Genomic DNA, 27,575 nt, shown 5'->3' with positions numbered 1-27,575 from the left:
GATTAAAAGCTGTATTTTCCTGTAATTTTAAACGTCCTAGGGTGCAAGCAAAACATATGAGAATCGTTACAAATGAACATTAAATTTTACTTTGACTTAAATTTCTCATTGCTATTTAAATTACTTTAAAATATTTATTTTGCTCATATTGTAGTATTTGTGTGGTTTTACTAAAGAATTTGTTTGGCAACAAAATTCAAGCATCATGCTTATTCCGGGTTGAAAGCACAAATCTCCCAAATGCTGTTGTAAGACATATATTCTTTTGATCTTCCCAATTTTCGTAAGATTTTATGCATTGCATAATCTATATGATCTACCCTCCGATTGCTATTTGTTTGGTATCTATCAGAGTTAGAGTACTTTTTGCCCTCCCCTTCTCCTCCTCTCTGTCTCCCTAAATGTCCCCCTCCCCCTCTTTCTAAATGTTTTTCTCGGGATAATAAAGAACTTAACGATAGGTTTTTGAAACTTGGTCAAACTTTCCTTAAGAAAATCAACGATTTTTTAAGAATTCCGAGTTCTTTTCCTTTGAATTTAGTTAATCTACATAACAGAGACAAATGGACTCTGCTCGAGAAAACTTGACAAAGGTCTCATGGATCCAAAATGTTTTTTAATATTGTTCTTTGAAAAGGTTTTTTCGGCTTTTCACTAGCCCCGAGCACATAAAGTACAGTTCGTTACCTTCACCTGCGTTAACCTTCAGGTTTTTAACATTTGACTTTTTTTCGACTTTTAGAATTCAACTTTAGCATTCCGATGATCGATCTTTCAATCTTAATCCGAAGATCGATCTTTCAATCTTAATTCAAAATAAATATTTTATTTGGCAGACATATTTTTTACTTTTAGTATTCGTTTTTAATAATTTCGAAGATCGATCTTTCGATTTCAATCCGAAGTAAATTTTTATTTAGTAAACACGAATTTTTTGCAGTTGACTTTTTTTTCGACTTTTAGTATTCAACGACATATTTTTTTCGACATATTTCGAACATCAACTTTACGATCTAAATTCGAAGCAGACCCTTTATTCGACAGACAAACTTTTTTTCGCTTGATTTTTTTTTTTTTTTTTGCTTAACCTTTTTTCAACTTTTAGTATTCAACTTTAATATTTTCAATATTGACCTTTTGATCTAAATACGAAGTAAATCTTTTATTCGACAGGGAAATACAAGTTAATCAAAAACGGGGGAGCCCCTCAAAATGCAAAGAAACTAATTGAATAAGAAAACATCACAAAATAAGTTTAAACGTAAGTTAATCGCCGTTTTGAGCCCAAGAACAAAGCATCCTTTAAATTGTTCACATAAGAAAAGAACACACAAATATTTAGCGTTGAATGCAATGAGGGAGAGAAAAAAAATCAACAAAGACTAAAGGGGAGAGCAGAGGAAAAGAGACTATTACTACTATTAGCAAGTCACTGCAGCACCAAGCTGTCTCAGGCCAACGCAGCTGCGGACGCTCCTCCTCCATTCCAGTTTATTCAAAGCTTCCCTCTTTAACCGACTCCAAAAAAGTTCCAGTCTCCTTCAGAATCTTCCTAGGACACCCTTTCTGCCCCATTTGGAGATGTCCTGCTTTTCGTTTGCCCTAGAAGGATAGACAAAAAGGAAGGAAGGATGGATCCTATTCAAAGCTTCCCTATTAAAATCATCCAAAGAAGTTCCAGTTTCCTCTAAAATATTCCTTACAACCTCTTTCCACCCCATTTGGAGACACCCTGCTTTTCGTTTGCCCTAGAAGGATAGACAAAAAGGAAGGAAGGATGGATCCTATTCAAAACTTCCCTATTAAAAACCTCCAAAGAAGTTCCAGTTTCCTTTAAAATATTCCTTACAACCTCTTTCCACCCCATTTGGAGACGTTCCGCTTTCGTTTGCCCTAGAAGGATAGACAAAAAGGAAGGAAGGATGGATCCTATTCAAAACTTCCCTATTAAAATCCTCCAAAGAAGTTCCAGTTTCCTTTAAAATATTCCTTACAACCTCTTTCCACCCCATTTGGAGACGTCCCGCTTTTCGTTTGCCCTAGAAGGATAGAAAAAAAAGGAAGGAAGGATGGATCATATTCAAAACTTCCCTATTAAAATCCTCCAAAGAAGTTCCAGTTTCCTTTAAAATATTCCTTACAGTCTCTTTCCACCCCATTTGGAGACGTCCAGCTTTTCGTTTGCCCTAGAAGGATAGACAAAAAGGAAGGAAGGATGGATCCTATTCAAAACTTCCCTATTAAAATCCTCCAAAGAAGTTCCAGTTTCCTTTAAAATATTCCTTACAACCTCTTTCCACCCCATTTGGAGACGTCCCGCTTTTCGTTTGCCCTAGAAGGAAAGACAAAAAGGAAGGACTGATGGATCCTATTCAAAGCTTCCCTATTAAAATCCTCCAAAGAAGTTCCAGTTTCCTTTAAAATATTCCTTACAACCTCTTTCCACCCCATTTGGAGACGTCCCGCTTTTCGTTTGCCCTAGAAGTAAAGAAAAAAAAGGAAGGAATGATGTACCCTATTCAAAGCTTCACTAATAAAAACCTCCAAAGAAGTTCCAGTTTCCTTTAAAATATTCCTTACAACCTCTTTCCACCCCATTTGGCGATGTCCTGCTTTTCGTTTGCCCTAGATGTAATCCTTCATCCAGAAAGCGTGTTCTAGTCATCTAGATCTTTCTCTCAGTTATAGTTTCAAGTAATAATTTCTTGTCCTGAAAATCAACTTTTTGAACTACATAATATCTTGATAAATTGTTTTTCCCAAGACTTTATAGCCTTCCAGTATAATAATTATCCCATGTGAAACAATCTATCTTAATATATGAGGCAAAAGGTATAATGTAAAAATAGTTAAGGCTTAAAGCAAGCTAGCGTCGAGAGAAATTTAAATCTTGAGCTAGTCATTCTCACATACATCGGTCAGAGGCGGTTTTAGGAGGGAGGGGAGAGGGCGCAGAAATTTTAGGGAACACAAAATTTCAAATAAATTATCTAACGTTTGTTATCATTTTGTAATTTTGCTTTTATTGAAATAAAGTAGAGGGCTCAGTAGTCAGCAGCCGAACTATTAACAAATTGAATTCAAAATTTTCCTTTTTCTCATATAAAGTAATATTAACCTAGTATGCCCATACCATAATTTTCTGAAATTACCGAGTTAACTCTTCAAAAAAAAGTGCTGGGGAGTAGCTTCCTTCAATTACTTGTAGTGGAAGTACAGAAAATGAAAATATTTCAGAAACTTTATGAAGAAGACTTAAAACTTTATACTTAGATACCATACTGATTCTACTTACGCGAGCTTTCCCCATATAAAGTAAGAAAAGTCAGATTAATATAAATGAAAAATTTTATTAATAAATGAAAGCTTTGTTAAAATTTGGGCTGAAAACTTTTGGGAGACTAAATTTTTGGGAATCTAAGGGGGAGGGCTAAACAAGATTTTGCCCCGGGTGCAAGAGAGGTCAGAACCGGCAATTATTTCAGTATTGATTTTTTGTATACTTTTGGCACAACTGAAGTCCTTTTCATGTAAAGCGTAAGTACAGTTTTACTTTCAGCCTGATAGAACAATTTCAGAAGAAAAGAGATCCACATGAAGGAGAACTATAAAGAACACTAGAAGAAAATAAGAAAGAAGAGAGCTGTAAAAGGAAAACACAAGCAGAGTATTGTTGGTAATAAAAAAAAAACAGCAAGACGAAATGGAGAAATAAATACCAAAGTATTCTCCGGCCTCTTCGTCACCATTTTCTAATTCTTCCTCAAGTTTTCTGGTAAGTTCTTCTAACTTCTTCTCTGCTTCGCTTGGTTCCTAAAAAACAAGATGTTATTTTGGTCTTTTATAAATAAAGGCCTTAGAATACAAGAAACAAATTCTAGGTCACGACCGGCTAGATATAATAAATGAGAAACATAATACACAGAAGGAAAAAAACAAGAATGTAAACTTTCAACCAGTGTAACTAAAATGGAGAAAGAAAATATTTTGGAGAAAATTGAGAAAGAAAAAGATAAAACACAGAATGGAAAGAAACCAAAAAGGTTAAGCTAAAGGTTGCTCTTTACGCTAAAGTTTGACTTTCTCACAACTCAATTTTTTTAAACAATAAAAAACTTTAGCATAAAGAGGGAGGCGTTTAGGAGGGGACAGCCCCTTTCATATACGGAATAATTTCTGTTCATTTTAAGTTTTAACGTCGTTCCTTACTTTCAGTTAAAAAAACTTGTTTTTTTTTTATTTAATAGTAGAAAAAAGTACCTGTACTATAAAACGCCTACCGTTCAAGTTTTTCATTCATTAACGCATTATAGAACCGGATTTTTCGTTAGTTTCTTTCAGCTTAGCGTGAGACAGGACAAAGAGAAGTGACAGAATAGATAGGAAATGCATAATTTGGGCTATATATTTGCACGTTAGAGGGGGGGAGAATATTTGGACAGGGTGAAGTTAGAAAACAATTCTTACTACAGTATATGCAGAATAATTGTACGTCACACATTAAGCATGCAGACCCGCTATACTTTATCCCCCCCCCCCCATGTGAAAATATATATCCCAGATTTGTTTCTAAAGTATTATATTTTTATCTAACTTTGGTATATTTAATTAGGATTGAGTGGCAAAGAAAAAGATTACAAGAATATTAGGTATGGGGTATATAAGTACCAAATAATATAAGTACCTAATATAAGTAATAATATAAGTAATATAAGTAATATAAGTAAATAATAATAATAATATAAGTACCAAATAATATAATAATATGTACCAAAATACATATAAGTACCAAAAAAAGATGACAAAGATAGTGAATCATAAACAATAAACAAACATAAACAAACAAACTAAACAAACATAACTAAAATATGCATTGAACCAGAAAAAGCCAGTTCTAACATTTCAACGTAAATTTTTTAAAATACATGTTTGTTAGATCTCTCATTGAAACTTCTTATCCCACAGCATACAACTGAGATTAAATGTTTTTTAAGTTTATACCCAGGCTACATTATATTCATAATTGTTGATAAAATCGAAATTCCGCAAGGTTACAGCGTCAATTACGTATGCTATTAGTAACTCTTCAAATTAAACATTGTTTCACTTTCAAGAATAAGATTTGTGACTGACCAATCAGAGTCAAGAACCAAGGCATACTTTTAGAAGGTAGAAGGTAGATGGAATACTTTTTGGAAGTTATAAGGTAGATGAAAGGTAGGAACATTAGTTTTCTATCTGTAACAGGAATTTGACAGCTAATACAAAGGCTCAGTATCAGTGGAGAATGGAACTAATATGGGAACATATTGGGAATGTGGAAACTAATATGTGAACATACCAGTGTTGAGACAAGATCTTTTTTAAACCAATTTCTTCTCATTTAATTTCGTCTGACGCTAAAATATGGAATGTCTTGAAATGTATTTGAATGTTAAATTATGTGCAATGTATTATGACTGTGAAAATGTGCTGTTGGAAGCCAAAAAAAAGTTCGTTCAGCATTCCGGGTGCTTTTCATATGAAGAAGATGTAAGACCATGTCCTCTATGAAACTTGGCATTTTTATTGGCAAATATGACAATGGTGCAGCTCAAGCATTAACATTAATTATGTAATATTGGTTAGATTGCCTATATATGTTAGTATAGGCAAGAGTTCGCTCTTTATTATAATTGTTTTTATAATTATTTACTGTTATTTATGGAAGATATATAGGCTACATCAATTTCCTTTCAAATGAGACATTAAAAAGATCTCTACGGTTTCCAAATGCCCATCTAGCTGAGGAGAAAAAACAATGAAAAAAAGATGCCGTTAATGCAAAATATCTCAGTTTAAACTACTTAATTTATTTTTCAAGAAGATACATTTTCGTTTATGTTCAAGCCAAAAGACTGTAAGTTTCTTTTATAGGGATTTCGCCCAAAGCGATTCTAATAATGTACTTCGTTTTCTGATCTGACTCTATTTTAAGGAGTTATGGGCTATTTTATTTTTTACTATGGGACATGATCGTCTCTTACTAGGTTACTAGCTACCGCTGCAACCCGGATTAAATTGTTAATAACAATAAAAGTTAATTAGGATAAACAACTATGCTAGTTAAAACAACAAAAAGACAATTTATAACGTGCCGCACATTCAAACTTACACTTGACTTAGGTGGTGTGACTTGAACTGGTAAAAGACCTCTATTTTGACTTCCTGGCCGTCGGTCATCCTTCATTGGACTAGTCGTTAGATTTTGAGACTTTGGCTGAGCCAGACTTGAATAGCTTGGTGACACTCTAGAAATTTGGGAATTGATAGTGCTATTTGTATTTGGCATCATAACATTTGAGCTTTGAAATACTTTTTTCTGGCAAACTGGGGAATGAGCTTCAAGATTCAAACCACTTGATGAAGACCCAGAGTTAGAAATACTATAAAATTTAGGAGATTGCAAGCTTGAGCAGTGCCTATGAGCTGTATCATTTAGTGACGGATGTAAGTACTTTTCGGGAATTTCAGCTACCTGTCTTAAACGCATATCAGCACTATTGACATATTCATTGACCATTTTTTGCACACCAGGGTATGGTGGGGGAGGAGCCATTTCATTTCGTATGCTCATATTTCTCAACTGAGATTCAAGGACATTGAGATTCTCATAAATAGGAGATTCAGGTTTTCCTATAGGACTTTTGTGACTTGTAGGAGCTTGTGGTTCTGCTCTGACATTTGCGAAATCCAGCGAGTAGCCAGTGACACTCCCTCTTGGCGATGAGCGAACAGACTCTTGAGAGCTATGACTCAGTCTCGACAAACTTTCTCTTAGACTAGATAAAGAGTTGGTGTTGACAAGCTGCTCATAAGCAAGTGGATTCTGTTTTATTACATAATTTTGCGATGCTCTGAACTGGCTACTTGGCATACCATAAGCAGTTGATTTTTGGTTATAAACTTGTTGATAAGAGCTAAGCTGGTGTCCTTGTTGTGCATGTTGTTCGTGTATACCCTTCATCAGGAATTACCAGAAGCCTAAAAGAAAAAAAGTTTAAGTTTCTGTTGAAGTCTTTTCAGGTTTCCACTCCATCTAAAAATTGAATAATCAGAATTGATTTTTTTTTTTCTCTCTCTAAAAGATGAGAGGTTTTAGTGGCTTTCATATTTTAAGACAAATAAAAATGAAATCAGAAACACTAAAATATCCCTAACTTTTATATAGAAACAATTGGCACCATCTTCCAAAAATTAACAAAACCTGCAAATAGGGTTAAATGTGGGGTCAGGCGCGTAAGCAGGCGAGGGCCCCTCCCAAATAAATCTAATAGTTATTTCAAAATTTCCCTTTAGATTGCCTCTTTTTTTCTTCCAACAATTTGATGGTACCTTTTCGTGGTACGACTGACAGTAGTAGGCACAAAAAAGGGCCAACAATTCTGAATTTTAGTTACTTTCCTGGTAGTAGCCGTCCTGCCAAGTGCCTGACCTTGAAGAATGGCATTTAGTGGAACATGATGCCAAGATTGAATGAATTAAAGCAAATAACGGCTACCAAGAACATGCCCAAACAGGGGTTAGTCATACTAGACATATGAAGCTCTAACCACAGCACAAGAAAAAATCCCTTGAAGTCCAATCAGAGGTGCTCTTGCTAGTGCCTGTTCTGAGGATAAAGAAACCATTGTTACCCGTGGATGACAAGGAGTTGGTAATTCTCTCCTCTCCTTTGAGGATTGAGTGTTACCCGCCTAAGCTGGTTTGAAGCTTCCGGGTGAGGTTCTCAAGAAGAGGAAAAACAGTGGTGGATACGTTGAGGCTACCCAAGGAAAACTCCTTTAAAAACTGGAGAAGCAAATAGGGAAGCTCAATCTTAGAATACCAAGCACAAGGGGGTACCAACAGCACAATGGCTATTGAGGGCTAAATTTTTCCATTTTTCCAAAAGAAGAGGTAACGAATTTTTTTTTTGGCCTGATCCTCAACTCAGTTTTGTTGTCCACTCGTAGTAATAATAAAAGTAGTAGGAAATAGAAAAACAGTATTTGTGTAGGCCTACCTAAACACATATACTGCTCTTGATCAAACAGTTCGTGGTAGCAAACTGTAAGTAAGGAGCAATGCAGCTCAATAGTAACTGAAGTTCTAAGAAACACAGTCTTGGTAACAAAGGATACACTAAAAGAATCAAATTTCGATGCTTGTTCACAATAGCCTACATAAAATTTATCAAGTTTAATGTTACCCATCAAAAGTTACGAGCCTGAGAAAATTTGCCCAATTTTTAACAAAGGGGGTAAAGATCCCCAAAACATCAAGTGATTTTAGTGAAAATCATACCATCAGATTCAGCATATCACAGAACCTTACTGTAGAGGTTTCAATCTCCTATATACAAAAATATGGAATTTTGCATTTTTTGCCACAAGCAAGATCATGGATGCACATTTTTTTTCCCAGGGGTGATCGCATCGAACCAGTTATCCTAGAAGATCGGGAGGGGGCTCGTTTGATCCGAAATTAAAAGTTCTAGTGCCCTTTATAAGTGAACAAAAACGTTGGAGGGCAGCTAACTCACCTCCTACGCCCATTTTTCCCCCCATCTTCCGATCAAAATCTTGAGACAGCCATTTTATTCAGCGCAGTCGAAATATCTGATAACTATGTCTTTGAGGATGAGTTGACCCCCACTACCCCCAGGGGAAGGGGTAGAAGCTATGAACTTTCCCCATAGTTTACATATAATATTGGCTATTGGGAAGTATACAGATATTTTGGGGAGATTTTCTGGGAGGGGTTACGTGGGAGTCCTTTCCACAAAGGAGTTTTTTGTGGAAAAAGAGATTTTCCATAAAGAGGAGCTGAATTTCCCGGCATTATTTAGAAAAACTATGAAAACTTAAATAAAAAAACAAGCATTTTTCAACTGGAAGTAAGGAGCAACACTAAAACTTAAAACCAACAGAACTTATTAAGTATATGAGGGAGGTTGTCCTCTAATCAATACCTCGCTCTGAACGTTAAAGTGTGACCTTTTGTTCCGATTGTTTAACAATGACTCTTGAAACACAAGGCACCTTTCATTAGTTTAATAAGCTTTTTTAAAAGTTCTAAAAAAAAACTTTAACGTAAAGAGAGAGGTATTGAGGAGGAGGCAACCCCCCTCATATTGGTAATGATTTCTGTTCGTTTTAAGGTTTAATGTTGCTTCTTACTTTCAGTTGAAAAAAAACTTGTTTTTTTATTTAATCTCTACAAAGAATGGAGTGTTTCTTGCTATTGCAGTTTCTTAACCATATTTTTGACAATAACACCTAATTACCACCTAATTACCATTAATTAACATCTAATAACCATCTAATTTGCTTTATACGTAGTTCAGGTAAAGTGACCCATAAGAGAAAAAAAAATCAACTAAAAAAAATTACAACTAACATCTAGCCTACTCCAGCAAAATGAAAAATTTTCAAAAAACAGTAGCCTACCATATAATGTGCCTAAATTTGTCACCAATAAGTCTTAATCATTTTCCATTGAAGACAAAAAAAAACTCTGATATTTTAAAGCTGTGTTTCAACAATAAGTATTGGTCCTGACCCATAGTATATTAATGCACGAGGCTGGGTTTATCCATCATTCATCTCATTAACAGCATACCCATTTTCCCCAAAAAGTGTGGTATTAAGAAATATTGTAGGCTAATTTTAAAGGATTGAAATTATTGTACTGTGCAAAACATCTCTCAGGATCTAGAACAAGTTCTCGTTCCATACGCAATATTTACTTACCTGATTGATTAATGTTTGTTGACTGGTCAAAGTTTTCTTTTTGTTTTTATTTGTATTTAAATGTGCATGCACATTTGATTAGAACCTCTTATTTGAAAAACATTTCCATGCTAAGTATTTGATTCTTTAACAACCCATGGTCTATTCAGATTACAAACCACTAGGCTTAGAGTAAAATAGTCAAAACCATGGTCAGCAGTCAGCTAATCAATGTGCCAAAAGAAAAGCAGACGAACTACTTGTAAAAAATCTTTTAGGCTAAAAAAAACTTTCTGTTCTTCCTACTGGCTTAGAATTTCACATGGTAGAACCAATCAGGATTCAACAATCAGGAAAAAAACTTTCTGTTCTTCCTACTGGCTTAAAATTTCGCCGAGCAGAACCAATCAGGATTCAGCAATCAGGAAAAAACTTTCTGTTCTTCCTATTGGCTTAAAATTTCATGTGGTAGAACCAATCAGGATTCAGAAATGTTCAGATATACTCTATAAGCATAGTGTGATAGACTTACAAAAATAGACTCCACCAACTAATGAATAAAACTGAAGCACACTTTTGAACATGGAACTATAGGAGAGTAATATCTCTTTGCTTTTTTTATACTTATTTTGATGGTTAAATGACAAAAACCTCCCTTTTGTATTTAGCCAAAAGAAGGCATGAAGTGGTTATAAGACCATTCAGGCGTGCAAAAAGTGGGGTAACCTAGTAACCATATTACTCGGCAGTTTTCATGGCTTAGTGAAATTTTTCGGCAGATTTTGTCAGAAAATACTTTATGCTGACAAATTACTGGCAATTTTAAGACAAAACTCATCCAAATTTACTTAAATTGGTATATATTTCATTCTTTCCAACCAGAACCTAGCAGATTAACAGCAGATTTGGCAACAAATGCTTAAAGCAGAGGTAGTCTGTTGGTAATTGGCAATTTCAGTAATCCAAATTTACTTAAAGTGGTATATTTTTCATTCTTCCCTGACAGTACCTAGTAGATTAACAGCAGATTTGGCAACAAACGCTTAAAGCTGAGATAGTCTGTTGGTAATTGGCAATTTAAGTAATCCAAATTTACTTAAAGTGGTATATTTTTCATTCTTCCCTGACAGTACCTAGTAGATTAACAGCAGATTTGGCAACAAACGCTTAAAGCTGAGATAGTCTGTTGGTAATTGGCAATTTAAGTAATCCAAATTTACTTAAAGTGGTATATTTTTTATTCTTCCCAGCCAGTACCTAGCAGATTAACAGCAGATTTGGCAACAAACGCTTAAAGCTGAGATAGTCTGTTGTTAGATTTGATATTCCTACCTATTGAAACTATTGATATTTGTAACTGCAAGCTATACTAAGTTACATTTGTAACTGTTCTACAAATTTTACATACAAAAATACTTTGTTCAAAGCAGAGCTGTCAAAACACAAGATGTGCTACTAAAGTGTTGGCACCTTTTTTAATTTTATCGAGTTCTGTTACTGGCAGCTTTGGATTCTTTTGCATGCCAGTGACCATTATTTTGTGATTCATCTGATTATGCGTGGTAAATAAAATATTTATTATAAAAGATGAATGAAATGTATGATAAACAATTTTTTCAAATATGGTGCTGAAAAACTTATGAAAAATATGGTGCTAGCTTAGTTTTGGTAGGAATGGAAATTGCACAGCGTCTGACCATGCTTACTAGACTAAGGGGTGATGTAAATAAAGTTTAAAAAGAAGGATTATGTAGTCTTAGGAGGGGAAAACACGCGTTGACCAAATTTGCATATTTTGACACATACTTGGAAAATGAATGAACTATCAGACCCCATTAGGCCTGAGTATAAGAGCAAGCAGTTGATATACCAGACCAAAAAGCTTCGGAGGAGGTCTCATCCTTGTCAAAATAGAGTTTAAAATTTAAAACAGAGTTTCAAATTGAGAAAGTTTTAACTCTACATTTACATATTCAACTGTTCTTGGAAAGTTTCTATCAGATTCTAATCCTGGAGTCTACCAACGTTGTGACCTCCTTGAAGGTAGTCACCCTTTCTAAATTTCAACTTTAGATTAACTGTAGACCCGACGCGGTCTCTACTTTTAAACATCAATAACCACACTCTTATATTTATTTATTAATTCTAAAAGGTGGTAAGCTTTACCAAGCTTGTTGCACTAACCATTATAACAATTTATGACAGTGCTGAAACACACTCTATGACAACATAATACTAACATACAACTCAATGAAAATAACACACTCTTTGAAAACATAGAGGTCACAAAAACAACTAACACAAAAATAAAAATATTCTTTGTATGGATCGTGATAAGACCTAGTATGGAAATCCTTAGAGGTTAAACTACTTCTGAAAGACTGGACAATGATAGTCGCAACTGTTTTTGATGGAAGTGCGTTCAAGTCTTCCACACTTGGCTAGATAAAGAGTTTTGGCCTAATCTTTTCTGAGGATATGGTGGGTATTTTTTGTCTTGGTGTTGACAGGTACTACTGTATTCTGTAAAAGTGAAGAAGTGAGTTGGGGTGGTATCATCAATGTTCCTAACAATGCAGAATTTATTTATTAGGTCAGCTCTATCATGTCAGAACTGAAAACTAGGCTACTGAATCTTTGCATTGTCTGGTGATTTGGTAGATGTCTCAAGTAAGGTATGAGTTTTGTGGCCCTATGTTGCACTTTCTCAACTCTTTCTTTATCTCTCTTATTAAGAGAATACCATACTGATGACAAATACTCAAGTATTGGACGTACAGCAGATACATAAGGTGGAACCAATGAACAAAGATTAAAAATAGATAATATACACTTTAGATGTAATAACTGGTAATTTGCCCTATGGGTGATATCCAATGCATGTTTATCAAATTTAAGACTTGAATCAAAGCAAACCCCAAGGTCTCAAACATACTCCACACTTGAAATTGGTGTACCATCAACAAAGTAATGGTAATGTTTATGGAGTCTATGCAAATAGTGCGCAGCATTGCACTTGATTTAGTTAATGAACATAGAGTTCACGAAACACCACACTAATGCAGAGCATCCAAATCCTCTTGAAGTATAGAAATGTCATGTTCATTCATGACTGACCTGTAAACTTTCACATCATCCACAAACATTTTTAAGGTCGAATTTTTAAGAACATGCAGCAAATCATTGATAAAAAGGCAAAAAAGTAATGGTGCAAGACAACTGCCTTGCAGAATTCCACTTATGACAGACATAGGTGATGACAAAGCATCGCCTACTGCAACCTCTTGGGTTCTATTTGTAAGATAATCCATTATCCATGCTTCAGTTCGCAGGCTGATACCCTATAGTTGACATTTCTTAATCAGAAGTGGGATGGAAATTTTTTCAAATGCTTTGGAAAAGTCAATATAATACAATCAAACAGAATACCATTATCAGCCATCAAATGAAAATCATTAATCACCTCCAGAAGTTGCGTGTAGTACCCTAGTGTCTTGTTTTGATTCTGCCATTCTTTGATTTATAATAACATAATCAATAAGGCTGGCTACCTTGACTATCATGAGAGTGTCATGTTAACTTTTGACCCATTTTGTAACAAAACACTGCATTGGTTATAGCTAGATTCTGACAGCTACAAAATTGATGTGGTCTATAACCATTGCTATTTTCTTTTCCTAAACTAACTTTAACTAGTCCAGGATGTACTCCATACCTATTTTTACCAGCCTGGACAATAAAATCCCCAAATAAAAATACAATATTTGTATCAGGAATCCTGTCGATTTGTTCCTATAACTGTATCTAAAATTTATATGATTCAGTACTTTCTGTATCAACTAGCTCTATAGGAGATAAATCATAATGACTATCTTGTAAATTTGGTCATGCCAGTAGAATGAGCAACTAGGATTCTGTTAGTAGTACCTTCCCAATCCTAGAAACTTCCTTATTCGTCATGAGCTGTACTCCTAGTCAATGTGCCCCATAAATACATTCTAAGACCACACCAGATTGACATATGAAGCAAAGAACAAGAAAAACAATAACCAAAAAAGAAAATCAAATATGCAAGAAAAACGAGGGTAGTGTCAGCCAGTGGAAAGTTTAAACCAAAAATAAGCAGATATTTTAACAAGGACCTCTGCCAAGTTGTCTTCAGTGCTCAGACAAAATAAAAAATGAAAACAAAATCTAACCTTTTGAAGTAAACTTCACAAGAAGATAAACAATACTGAATCAAACCCAACCAGAATAAATGAAAGACGATTAAACAATTGGATTGCCCAAAAATCCTTTGCCAAGAAATAGATTTAGCTTGCCTGCAAACTTGATTTTCATTAAATATGAGGACAGGTTGTCTTAAATTGGACTGAAGAAAATGTTTTTTGAATTTTTTAATATTGTTTACTTCAAAAGGTTAGGTTTTGTTTTTTATTTTTTTTTCTGAGCCCTGAAGATGACTTGGCAGAGATCCTTGTCAAAATATTTGCTTATTTTTTATTTAGATTTTCCCACTGGCTGACACTACCCCCGTTTTTTCTCGCATACATCCTTCATACCAGAATGAATAAATTCAATATCACCTAATGTTATGTTTTCTAGCCCTGGTGGATGAGCTTCTGGAACTCCTAACAATTCCAGTTTGAGACATCTAAATTTGTCAGTCATATTGGCACTACAATAGTTGTTTTAATGTTGCAAAATTAAAGTTGCAATTTAGATATTATTTAGATCATTGAAATTATTACAGTCTGAAGGAAAGCATTGGGTTCTACTAGTATAGGTTAGGGACTAATACTTGTTCTTAATCCCACATAAGTGAACAAGAAAGCAAAAAGTCCCAAGGACATCACGTTGAGCAGAGGCTGCGTGCAATCCTGGGCCCATCTTGCTAACTATATGGTTTCCACACTTGATGATCTTCTATCAACAAAAGTTGACAGCCTGCAAAAGCAATCTCTATTCTATTACCTCCCTGATTATATATTCATGCCAGCAAATGTTCTACCATGATGGGTATGCTGTCTATAATAGACAACATAGCTAGCAAGAGGTTATTTAGCCAAAAAAAAAAACGTCAAAACAAAATAAAGCCTAAAAGAATTATCTGTTAATCAAAGTCCATCACAATAATATGTCCCATACTCAGATCACCTCTCTGTGTCACTCTTCAAGGTCACCATGCACTGCTGTTTGCAGGCCTAATTTTAATTAGGGAAAGCTGTGAAAGGTCCACCCTGATGCCACTAAGAGGCCATGGCCAATAAAAGGCTTTGAAGCCTTGGTTTTATAATAAGTCTATCCTCATCAGGCCAATTGTTAGGATTACTAACTTCCTGTGTTAATAATTTCGTTCTTTGAAAATTAAAACTTCAAAAAGCAGAAAATGGCAAAATCTGGTATTTTGCATGAAAGATTAAAGTTGAATTTTCAAGATTAAATTAAAAAACATTTTTATAGTAAACAATCCCATTAAAACAAAACTCAATACAACAAACACAAGAACTGATTTCTATAGAAGGTTATTGATGGGGCATTGAAGAGTATTTTACCTTCAACAATCAAAATTAAAATCACTAGCACTGACTTAGTAAAGAGTAATATCTGTACTGTGTTTTTTCTTGTTTGTTCATTGCCTCATAATGAAGAATGGTTGATAGTAGGAACTTGGGAGAAGCCCTATTTCTTTGTAACCTAGAAGTTCTAGGGCCATAGGTCCAAAACTGATCAGAGGACAACCTGCTGCCCCTCAATACCCTATGCAGCCTGGCCAAATTGAATGTCCTACATAGCATCAGATTAAAATTAAAGAGCCATTTTAATTAAACAGCCAAAGGCCTGAAAATGTATCTCTGGGGATGATATAACAAGGGCAACTCCAAGGGTGAGGGTCCTAACTCATACAAATAACAAATATGAAACAGAAACTCTATAGATAATAGAAAGGCAGACAAGTTTCACCTTATAGGAATCAGACTCACACAAGGATTATCATTATGTATGATTGAACAGTATATAGTTGTGCTGCTTGGCCTGTGTCCCTTCTGACACCTCTTCCTCTTTCTCTCTCTCTCCTTCTGATTTAGATTTTCCCCAAAAATGGTCATTCAGGTTTTTTAGGCTAATTATGCAACAAATACATCAAAAACATTGAGTAGACATACTTTGCAAATGACATTGAATTTCCACCAAAGGCAGTAGGGTATTTAAGGATTCCTGATCAAGCTGATTAATAACTTGAGCCTAATATTGCCATGTAAAAGTGCAAACTCAAAACACATCCCATACATATTTCCCACTTTGTTTAAAGCAAATGGTAGACATATTACATTTTTTTTAGTCATGTGAGACATTTTAAGCATAAAATTGTAGGGTCTTAATTGGAGGAATCTTGGGCTGCTCATCATTTACTGCAGCAACACCCCTTTCAACCCCAGCTTGGCTCTTATAAGCAAGTTTGAGCTCTTTGGATTCATGACCACTGTTGGATTAGTTTGATTAAATAGTAACAATCAAAAAGCATTAATTTTACAGAGTGGTGTTCCCAAATTAAAAAAGACCTGTAAATATTTCAGGAATTGGACTTCTTTTACACCTAACTTGGTATTTCAGGGTTTCTGAGCTTGTTGATTATAAATCAGTGGCTAATATTACAGCATTGTATAGAAGTTTAAAATCACAAAACAATGAGTACTTATTTCACAAAAAGTGTTTGACTTCATCTAAGTGGGTATTTGAGAATTAATGAGATCTTTGATTACAAATCTGAGGCTAGTATTGCACTATAAAGTCGAATCATTGTATGGTCATTCCTAACCCAACTATTATTGTCAAAATTACACTACTAATTAAAGTTACCTGCTATTATGAATAAAACGCATTAACCAACATTACTATCATTAAAATAGGCCTATACAAAACTCTAAAACTTAAAAAATTTAATTTAAAAAAAACAGTCCTTGCATGAAAAATAAGCAGCAAATATAACTTAACGCAAGCAGAATAAGTTTACAGGAGCTGTCAAGCATAAAACAAACAAAAATTAATACAAATAGAAAGAGAAATCTAAAACAAGCAGAAATAATAATAAACAGCAAAAGTAACTAAAAACAAATACTAACTAGCATAAAGAAGGGTGATAATGCTGACCCTTGAACAACAGAAAAGGTAAGAGTGTTCTTTACACTTAACTGAAAACTAAATGTCCTTTTTTTAATGCAGTTTTCATTTTTCAACATAACTTCCAGGAATTCTGTTTTCTAATACAAGTACTAGTATATATTTGCAACAGCCAATTCAGTGTTATGAATTGAGAATGTAACAAATTCCCATCTATGTTTTCTTACTTATATATTAATTCCTTTTAGATGCATAGAGAATTAATTTACCAATTCACTTGTATTTCTAGCTGTTTATTTAGTTTTCAGTGAAGCAAAAATGATATATGCTGTCCTTTTAAGAGAATTGGGAGGGGAAACTGGATCTAAACTTATTTGTGGTAAAACTTCTCAACATGGTGTTGGGCCTAAATTTTCCTATGTTAAGGAAATGTCCTACAATAGCTACTTACAACCCCCCCCCCCTCCAGAATACTGATTTCTCACAAACATGGATAAAGTTATTGATCCAGGCAAGTAATACTTACAGGAACAGATCTACATCCCAAATTTGGGTTTGAAGGGCAGGGGGTCTGAGCCCTCACACCTTATATTTTGAAAAATACCTTTTTGGGAGGTGTTTGCAATGAAAAATGCCTTTCTGGTGTTTTCACAGAAAATATCCCATAAATATTGAAATACATCCCCCCTTGGTTTTTGTGAATTGACACTACTGCTTTTCCCTGCTTTTCTACTGCTTCTAGCAGTAGAAATTACCAGATTTGAATAAAAACAAATTCACAATAGAGTTTGACTATCCTTGGCTCAAATAATGAAAAGGGCCTTGCCTACAGTATATAAAAGGCAGATATTAAGCAAAACTTTTTCACAAAAAAAGAGCAGTCACTCTTGGGTTGCCTTGAAAATTAAAAAAAGAATACTTAAAAAATAACATTTGAGTAAGAAAAGAAAATGTGAACGCCTGTTTTAAACATTTTGATTCTAAGAAGGATTTTCCTTTACTTGTCCATCAAAATGATCTTGAAAATGTTTGAATCAGAAAACTTTGTTTTCCTTTGAATTAATTTTTGCTTATTTTTAGAAAAGATGCAAATATAACTTAAAGAATAAACGAGGATATCATTACTTGTTATAGCTTAAAAGAAATGAAGGTAAACTATATGAAATTAAGTTTATGGTGATGGTTGATCTTGTAAACCCCCATTTCATTGTTATGTTTGAAGCGTACATGAAAAAGCTTCCTAACTATCTAATCATTAAATATAGCAATGTCAGGTACCAAATTTCAAAAAAAAAAAAAAAAAATTCAGCAAACTTGAGATACTGCTTGGCACTGTATCATGACCCATTAAGGGGGGATGCACTTACCTAGGTAGTAGGGGGGTCAATGAGGGGGGGGGGGGCACTGTCTTTCTACATTTTGAAAATTATCTTTTTTTATAGTTTTTATTAAAAAAAAATCCCTCCTAGATTTTGAAAAATACTAGTAACATTCTGTTCTATGGGCTCTGCTAAAGGACAATAAACAAACTCAAATATATGATTATCCAATGCTTAGGCAATAACATTTTTGTAAAAGCCCCTACCATCTCTAGCTGTAACAAAAGTTTTATTCATATAAGCCTCATTAATCAACTGAGACCCCTTTGAAGTGTATATTTCCACCCCTTCCATATGAAGTGGCTCTAGGAAAGACAAATAACAAATAATAATATAATTGAAGCTTGTGGCTCTTTATCATGGGCAACACTATACTATTGTCTCTGATAAATCATGTATGATTTTTTTTATTCCTATATTCACAGCACCAGGTATTTAAAGGAATCTGATATGCTGCTACTCAATTACCTTGTTTTAAAACCTCAAGGTTTCAAAAGTCTGTTGAACCCTCTTTTGAAGGAGCCAACAGAGAGATTTGCAGGAATAACATCTCCAGGAAGATTGTTCCAGATAGAAAGTCAATGCTGGATGAAGCTCTCCTCATGTGCTTGGTTTTTGGCATGCCCTCCTTTAGATAACTGGACCAAGCTGTGTGCCTTTGCATCTGCCTTGTTGGTTGGACAAAGGGGGGGACCATACAAGAGGGCTCTTCTAAGGGAGGTGTATTCATGCACTTGTAGAAAAGAGCCATCAATGCTACATCAAACCTTTCATTTAGAGGCATTGCATGATTTCCAGTCCTTTCTCCAGGACTCTGGGAAAACACTATATTAATAAATTAATTACATTAAACTCTAATCAACCCTATTTACAAGTATAAGCCTAATTGTCACTAGTGCATCAAAATTACCTCCCTAATGACTCAAAATGAGGCCAGATATATCCATTATTTTTATTTAACTGAATCAAATCAAAATAAAAATTGGGGCTGCTATCCTTTGCTTTCACAGAAAACGTTTGTTACACCTAGAGATGACAGGGACTTTTACAAAAACGTCATTGACTAAGCATCAGATAATCATATACGGTATTCAAGTTTGTTTGTTGATATATTTTCCTCTGTATGTCTTGTTATTGGGTTTGTTAATTTTTATTTTTCATTTAATTTTCTATTTAACTCTGTGTCACTCAATAGTGACTCAAAATGAGGCCAGATATATCCATTATTTTTATTTAACTGAATCAAATAAAAATAAAAATTGGGGCTGCTATCCTTTGCTTTCACAGAAAACGTTTGTTACACCTAGAGATGACAGGGACTTTTACACAAACGTTATTGACTAAGCATCAGATAATCATATACAGTATTCAAGTTTGTTTGTTGATATATTTTCCTCTGTATGTCTTGTTATTGGGTTTGTTAATTTTTATTTTTCATTTAATTTTCTATTTAACTCTGTGTCACTCAATAGTGACTCAAAATGAGGCCAGATATATCCATTATTTTTATTTAACTGAATCAAATAAAAATAAAAATTGGGGCTGCTATCCTTTGCTTTCACAGAAAACGTTTGTTACAGCTAGACATGGCAGGGACTTTTACACAAACGTTATTGACTAAGCATCAGATAATCATATACAGTATTCAAGTTTGTTTGTTGATATATTTTCCTCTGTATGTCTTGTTATTGGGTTTGTTAATTTTTATTTTTCATTTAATTTTCTATTTAACTCTGTCACTCAATAGTTGCAGGATTGTTCTATCTATCATTCATCTACAACTAGAGCCACCAATCAACTATACGCTCTGAATAAACTGCATGAGAACAGGGACAATCCTTCCCTATAAACAGCTATATTTGGGGGAAAGTAACAAATATGTGACATCACAAAGACAAATAATTGATTGAATCATTGAATTTGTTTGTTCAAGGGAATTTAATTTTTTTTTTTCCTAGTCTTTAGCATCATATCACAGTGAAATAATGTGAACAGTTGCATAAATATAGGCCATTTTTAAAGAATACTTTAAAAATATGGACAAAAATGGAAGGAACCATGAATAGCTGATAATAGAAATGACATCAGTTTAGGACTTCAAATTTCCAGAATGAAACTCAATAAAATTCTCAATTATACTTCAAGAATTCTAAAATACTTGCTTTTATCATTTCTAAATGTAGACTATTTTACCTTACACCTCCCCCAATGGACAGATATACAACCTGAATTATATATAATTGTATTTCTAAGTGCTACTCTGTTGTTATTATTCATTTAATGACAAATAATAACCTATACAAGCAACAGGAAGAAGAGAGTTGTACTATTTAAAATACAAAGAATACATATGTTATAATTTACCTTTTATAATTACCTATATAATTTAGTCTACCTATTTGTCTATTAAGAAAAAAAGAATACAGCATTGGACATAAAGTCACTAATGGCAGTGCTGACCTCGTGTTTCATAGTCCTTTAGCCAGGAAGTACTAAGGAGGGGGGGCAGCTATCTTTTGCTTTCACTCACCCTTCCTTTTTACCTTCCCCAGATTTCTCTAGGTGCCTATTTAGAGCTGGGTCAACTCTGGCTGAGCTTAGCCTACAGTCACAACACCAACCCCTGTTCTAAACCAAATAACCAGCAATGCAAGGACTCAAACCTCTATCCTCATGGACAGAGAATTTCAAGTCTAGCATACAAACCATTAAGTTATATTAGGGAGAGATGGGAGGTAGGCCTAAAGTGAAGCATTCCACATTGATAAATGATACAAGTAAAAATTTACCCCTTATTTTTGTGAATAGGCACCAGTAAATTTTTGTTGTTCATATTGACTTATGAATAAAATAAACATACTACTTGATGCCTTTTTTATGCTCTTTCCAAATATAAAAATCATTTTTGTTGGAAATGTATTGTACCCCCACCCCTAGCCTATATATACTGATTCAGGGTATGCTATATATTTGCACATTAGTAGGGGGATGGGGGGGGGGTTTAAAGTTTAAACTTACCTGTCATTTACATCAGAATAAAATTTACCCCCCCCCCCCCCCCTAATGTGCAAATATATACCCTGAATTGGTATATATAGGGGTAAGGGTAAAATTCTTTTCTGACAAAATGATTATTATATTTGGAAAGAGCATAAAAAATGCATTGAGTGGCATGTTTACTTTATTCATAAGTCAATAATATGAACAACAACAAAAATTACCTAGGCACCACCAAAGGGAAGCACTTAGTAGGCCTACATTTGAACAAAATGTTCAGATGTACTGCATGTTTGTCAACTAGACTTGAGCTGTGAATTAGGGTAAATATTTACCAAATCATATTATTGAGTAACAACTAGGCTAAAGTGAATATAGGCTACCACTCAGTGCCTTTTTTTATGCTGATTACAAATATAACAATCATTTCTATTTGAAATTAATGTTAGCCCCCCCCCCCCCCTATATAGGCTAGGTCAATTCAGGATATATAGCCTAGCCTATTTGCACATATGGTGGTGGGGGTTAGGTTGGGTTTGGGGGGGGGCTGAAATTCATTTCCAATAGAAATGATTATTATATTCTTAATCAGCATAAAAAAGGCATAAAATGGTGTATTCACTTTATTCCAAACTCAATAGCCTAATATGATTTGGTAAATATTTACCAGAATTAGCCTGATCAAGAAAATAAAGGGTATTTTTCAAGACTAGAAGAACATTTGGTAAATATTTACCAAATCATATTATTGACTTATGAATAAAATGAATATACCACTCAATGCCTTTTTTATGCTCTTTACAAATATAACAGCCTAGGCTAATCATTTTTTTTGGAAATGAATTTTAGCCCTCAACCCTATATATACCAATTCAGGGCATATATTTGCACATTATTGGGAAAGGGAAGTTTAATCTTACCTCTCATTTACATCAGAAATAAAATTTACCCTTACCCCCCTAATGTGCAAATATGTAGGCCTACCCTGAATTGGTACAAATAGAGGTGGGGGTAAAATTCATTTCCAACAAAAATGATTATTAGCCTATATTTGGAAAGAGCATAAAAAAAGGCATCGAGTAGTATGTTTAGCCTACTTCATTTGTAAGTCAATAGGCTAATATGATTTGGTAAATATTTCCCGAACATTTTCAGTAGCCTATAACCTTGAAAATTTTGAAAACTACTTCAAAACAATCATAGATACTTGCTTATCCTATATCCTGCTACTTTTTTTTAGCTATCCGCCTATGGTTTCAGATTTTTCTTCTGTTTGTTCCTGATTTCAAATGAATAGTCAGTGTCGCCAGATGGTAAAACAACGAATACGCCGCAGCCTTTGAAGATCACGCCAAAATACGACTGATGGTTCGTTTACACATTCCGGAAATTCATGCGGATTTAGCAATCCGTGCGGAAATTCCGTCCGTTTTTGTGCTAGAAAAAATCTCTAGCTTTCCGCAACGTTTTGGTCAAATCAGGAAGGAATATTGGCAAGATTTTTAAATGAATACAATCATAAGTATCGATTATCAAAAACAGCACGACCTTATAACTTTGTTTCAAGGCTTCACCCGGTTTCTATGATCCTGGACACCCAGGCTATAAGAAAACTAAGAAAAACGGTGTCATTTGGCTCTATTGCTCAACAGCTTTCAGAAGAGGGTAAGAACAAAGGTCATGCTGCTGAAATAATTTGAAATCTTTTTCTTAAAATGCAGTGTTATTTTAGCCATAGTTCGAACAGAAACGGACGGATTTCCGCAATGTGTAAACGAACCATGAGCCTTTGAAAACCAAGACGGCTATCATAGTCAGTTCCTGAAATGCTTATATTGCCCAAATTTATGTTTCACAACAAATTTCAGTGTTATAGTAAAAAAAAAATTCGCAAGTTGCGGCGCTCAAACCTGTCGCGGCGCATGCTTGCGCCGCGACATGCGCATAGCCCGCTAATTGTAGTTGTATTAGTTTTAGGTCAATTTTTTGTGCCTTGTTATTTCGAACTAAGCACCAATCTTTCGAAAAAAACACGGTAAAAAGGTTGCCCTGGCTAAATTAAAACTTGCACAAATCTTTCGAAACAAGTACGGAAAAATGCGATCCCCACTTTTTGTTCATTCCTCTGCCTTTTTTTAAAAATCCACATCATTTCATCCATGACAAAAAGAAAAAATTGTATCCCGAAAGTGCTACAAATTGAAGCACGGGCTACAGCATCAATCATGATGAAATAGTGATAAAATAGTTCTTTTGTGCTAAATTCAGACAAAGTTTTTCCCCTAATCTAATTTTACGTTTATCTTGCTTGCTTACTCTTGGTTTACCCTGCTCCGCTTTCATGGAAAAACAACAGTTTCGCGTGATCCACCAAATTTCATCTATTTTTAGCTGCAGGTTTATGCGTCATAATGGTTAGACAATGGTTAACTCTTTTTATTAAGTTCTAGAACTTAATATAGCTTATTCCTAAAGATTAATTTAAAAAACTTTTTCCGCAAAATAAGTTTTTCAAAGAAAAGTAAAGAACTCCATTAAACAAAAAAAAATGAGCAAAAATAAAATCAAATAATGTACCAAGCGTGAAACTACCACAAATCAGCATCGATAAATAAATGAAACCTAAAACGCACATAAATTACAATAAATAACCGAGTCAAACTCAAAACGAGCAGAAATTAACATAAGTTGGGTGCAAAACCCCTATGCCTTCCCAAGGCCAGAACAAAATTTGCACTTTACTCAAAAAATACAAATAAATGTGCATTGTCAGTTTAATATACATATACTGATATTTAGTAAGCAAAATGTTAAAATTATTTGATCTATTAAACTTATAAAAGTAAAAATGTTTTTTTTTAGTGTATATTCATTTTTTTCAGTGTATATATATTTTTTTATGTGTTTGGGGAAAAGGTGGACGTGAGAGGGGGGTTAGTTGCCCTCCAATCACTTTCGACTATTAAAAAGTGCACTAGCCACTCCAATTTCCAACCGAATGAGCCCTTTTTGAAGTTTCTGCGACGATTCCTTCGATACGAAGTGCCCGGGTATGGAGAAAAAAAACACATTGTGCCCACATCGTTTTTTATTTAGGCAGCGCCAGCGCGCTGCCTATGATAGGAAGAAACCAAAGAAGATGGTGACAGTAACTTCTGTTCCAAAGAGACAATCGCGATGAAATTTCCTACGTTGCCGCACTTGCCAGCAAGTTATTGTCTATTCCTGCGACTAGTTAGACCGCAGAAAGACTATTTTTGGTGGTAGGACTGATAGTGACTTAGAAAACAAATGGCCTCAGTCCACAGAGAGTGGATAAGTTAATTTTCATTTACGATAACTATAGAAACATACCGCAGTTCTAATATACTTCTGAAGTGTGCCTGAAGGAGTTTCTTTTTTACGCACTAATATTCAAAGATAAATGATGAATTCTGTGATACGGTATTCGAAGTTTTGTATACAGTAATTTTTGAGGAATAAAAATAATACTAATTTTGATTATTAATTCTGTTAGAAAAACATAGCTCTTAGATATTTAAACTATTCTGCAAGGATTCTGAAATGCCACAGTCATTTCGTTTTTATCAGATTTCTACTTCTCTTGATGAATAATGAATATGACCAACGTCCAGCCAGCGACTCGCAAAGTTTCTACCTCATGAATAGGTAGAATATCTTGTAAATAAAAATTGGATTTGAGGAAGATTAAAATCTATTCTATAAATCATATACAACAACTTTCTATATAAACCTTATATGCCCCAGGGCATAACTTACAACCCTTGCACCGAGGGCTCTGAGGGGGTCATCATCCTAAAAAACCTAACTTCCAGAACGGTCATTTACGCTGAACAAAATGGGTACCTCAAAATTTTGATTGGATGTGCCTTGGGAAATTATAAAAATGAGAGGGGCATTAGTCAGGCTCCACCCACATTCGACTATTAAAAAAGGAGCACGCATTGTCCATATCCAATTGAATAAGCTCTTTTGAAGTTTCAACATCCACGATTTCAATAAGAACTTTATATGCCCCGAGGTGATAACTGGAAGCCCTTTCCTATAGTGCTCTGAGGGGGTTATCATCCTATAAGACAAAATTTCCAGAATGAAGAAAATGGATATTTCAAAATTTTAATTGGACGTGTTATGGAAATGGATGGGCGGAAAAGGGGCGTTAGTCACTCTTCAATCCCTTTTAACTATTAAAAAAGGCGCTAGCCCTTTCGATTTTCAGTTGGCTGAGCCTTTTTGAAGTTTCTACGACAACTCTTACAATGAAAACTTTATATGCCCCCAGGGCATAACGTACACCCCTTGACCAGAGGGCTGTGGGAGGAGGGGTTGTCATCCTTAAAGACCCAATTTCCAAGACTTTCAACTACGTTGAATAAAATGGCTATCTAAAAATTTTTATTGTATATTTTTGCGGAAAAGGTAGGCGTGAGAGGGGGGTTAGTTGCCCTCAAATCACTGCCGACTATTAAAAAGGGTACTAGTTCTTTGAATTTCAAATCGAATGAGCTCTTTTGAAGTTTCTACAACAAAGATTTCAATAAAAACCTTATATGCCCCAAGGGGATAACTTATAATCCTTGCCCTGAGGGTTGTGGGGGAGTGTCCTCCTGAAAAATAAGTTTTCTATCTGGAAATCAACTACGCTGAACAAAATAGTTATCTCAAAATTTTGATTGGATGTGTTTGGGCGAATGAAGGGCGTGGGGGGGACTAGTTGCCCTCCAATCACTTTCGATTATTAGAAAGGGTACTAGCCCTTTGAATTTCCAATCGAATGAGCCTTTTTTGAAGTTTTTACGACAACGCCTTCTATAAAAACCTTGAATACTCCCAGGGCATAACTTAAAACCCTTGCCCTGAGGGTTGTGGGGGAGTGTCCTCCTCAAAAACATATTTTCTATTTGGAAATCAACTACGCTTAAAAAAATCGCTATCTCAAAATTTTTATTGGATGTTTTTGGGGGAATAATGGGCGTTGGGGGGGGGTCTAGTTGCCCTCCAATCACTTTCGACTATTAAAAAGGGGACTAGCCCTTTGAATTTCCAATCGAAGGAGCCTGTTTTGAAGTTTCTACGACAACGCCTTCTATAAAAACCTTATATGCCCCAAGGACATAACTTAAAACACTTCCCCTGAGGGTTGTGGGGGAGTGTCCTCCTCAAAAACATGTTTTCTATCTGAAAATCAGCTACTCTGAACAAAGTGGCTATCTCAAAATTTTGATTGGATGTGTTTGGGGGAATGATGGGCGTGGAGGGGGGGGGGCTAGTTGCCCTCCGATTACTTTCGACTATTAAAAAGGGCACAAGCCCTTTGAATTTCCAATCGAATGAGCCTGTTTTGAAGTTTCCACGACAACGCCTTCTATAAAAACCTTATATGCCCCCAGGGCATAACTTAAAACCCTTGCCCTGAGGGTTGTGGGGGAGTGTCCTCCTCAAAAACATATTTTCTATCTGGAAATCATTTACGCTGAACAAAACAGCTATCTCAAAATCTTGATTGGATGTGTTTAAGGGAATGATGGGGGTGGGGGGGGCTAGTTGCCCTCCAATCACTTTTGACTATTAAAAAGGGTACTAGCCCTTTGAATTTCCAATCGAATGAGCCTGTTTTAAAGTTTCTACGACAACGCCTTCTATAATAAACCTTATATGCCCCCAGGGCGTAACTTAAAACCCTTGTCCTGAGGGTTGTGAGGGAGTGTCCTCCTAATATATTATCTATGTGGAAATCAACTACGCTGAACAAAATGGCTATCTAAAAATTTTGATTGGATGTGTGTGGGGGAATGATAGGGGTGGGGGGGGGGCTAATTGCCCTCCAATTACTTTTGACTATTAAAAAGGGTACTAGCTCTTTGAATTTTGAATCGAATGAACCTGTTTTGAAGTTTCTACGACAGCGCCTTCTGTAAAAACCTTTATGCCCCCAGAGCATAACTTAAAACCCTTGCCCTGAGCGGTGTGGGGGAGCGTCCTCCTAAAAAACATATTTTCTATCTGGAAATCAACTACGCTGAACAAAATGGCTATCTCAAAATTTTGATTGGATGTGTTTGGGGGAATAATGGGCGTGTGAGGGGGGCCTAGTTGCCCTCCAATCACTTTTGACTATTAAAAAGCGCAGTAGCTACTCCAATGTCCATTCGAATGAGCCCTTTTCGATGTTTCTATGACAATTCCTTCGATACAAAGAGCCCGGGTGGAGAAAAACACATTGTGCCCACATCGTTCTTTACTTAGGCAGCGCTAGCGCGCTGCCTATGATAGGCTGGTGTATACTAGCAACAACCACAACCCG

The 27,575-nt window shown here is 35.1% G+C and overlaps 1 protein-coding gene across 3 annotated transcripts in view; it reads right to left on the bottom strand.

The window, feature by feature from the left end:
• Positions 1 to 22,650, bottom strand: part of jub (LIM domain-containing protein jub) — a 79,638-nt gene extending 56,988 nt beyond the window's left edge. The window contains exons 1-3 of one of the 3 annotated variants that reach the window (XM_089098401.1): positions 22,458 to 22,650; positions 6,155 to 7,023; positions 3,720 to 3,813 (exon numbers count right to left, since the gene is read on the bottom strand). In XM_089098401.1, the coding sequence (XP_088954527.1) occupies positions 3,720 to 3,813; positions 6,155 to 7,006 (946 nt within the window). In that variant the 5' untranslated portion in view covers positions 7,007 to 7,023; positions 22,458 to 22,650. Of the gene's footprint in view, positions 1 to 3,719; positions 3,814 to 6,154; positions 7,024 to 18,721; positions 18,845 to 22,457 lie in introns of those variants that run through there. The other 2 variants (XM_089098400.1, XM_089098402.1) reach the window with 2 other exon arrangements.
• Positions 22,651 to 27,575: the final 4,925 nt, after the last annotated feature.

Source organism: Artemia sp. Qi Xiang Cuo, chromosome 12 (assembly GCF_049724085.1).
Source record: "Artemia sp. Qi Xiang Cuo chromosome 12, ASM4972408v1, whole genome shotgun sequence".
NCBI classification, from domain to species: Eukaryota; Metazoa; Arthropoda; class Branchiopoda; order Anostraca; family Artemiidae; genus Artemia; species Artemia sp. Qi Xiang Cuo.
Note: the sequence above shows the minus strand (reverse complement) of the source record. Positions and strands in the feature narration are given on the sequence as shown.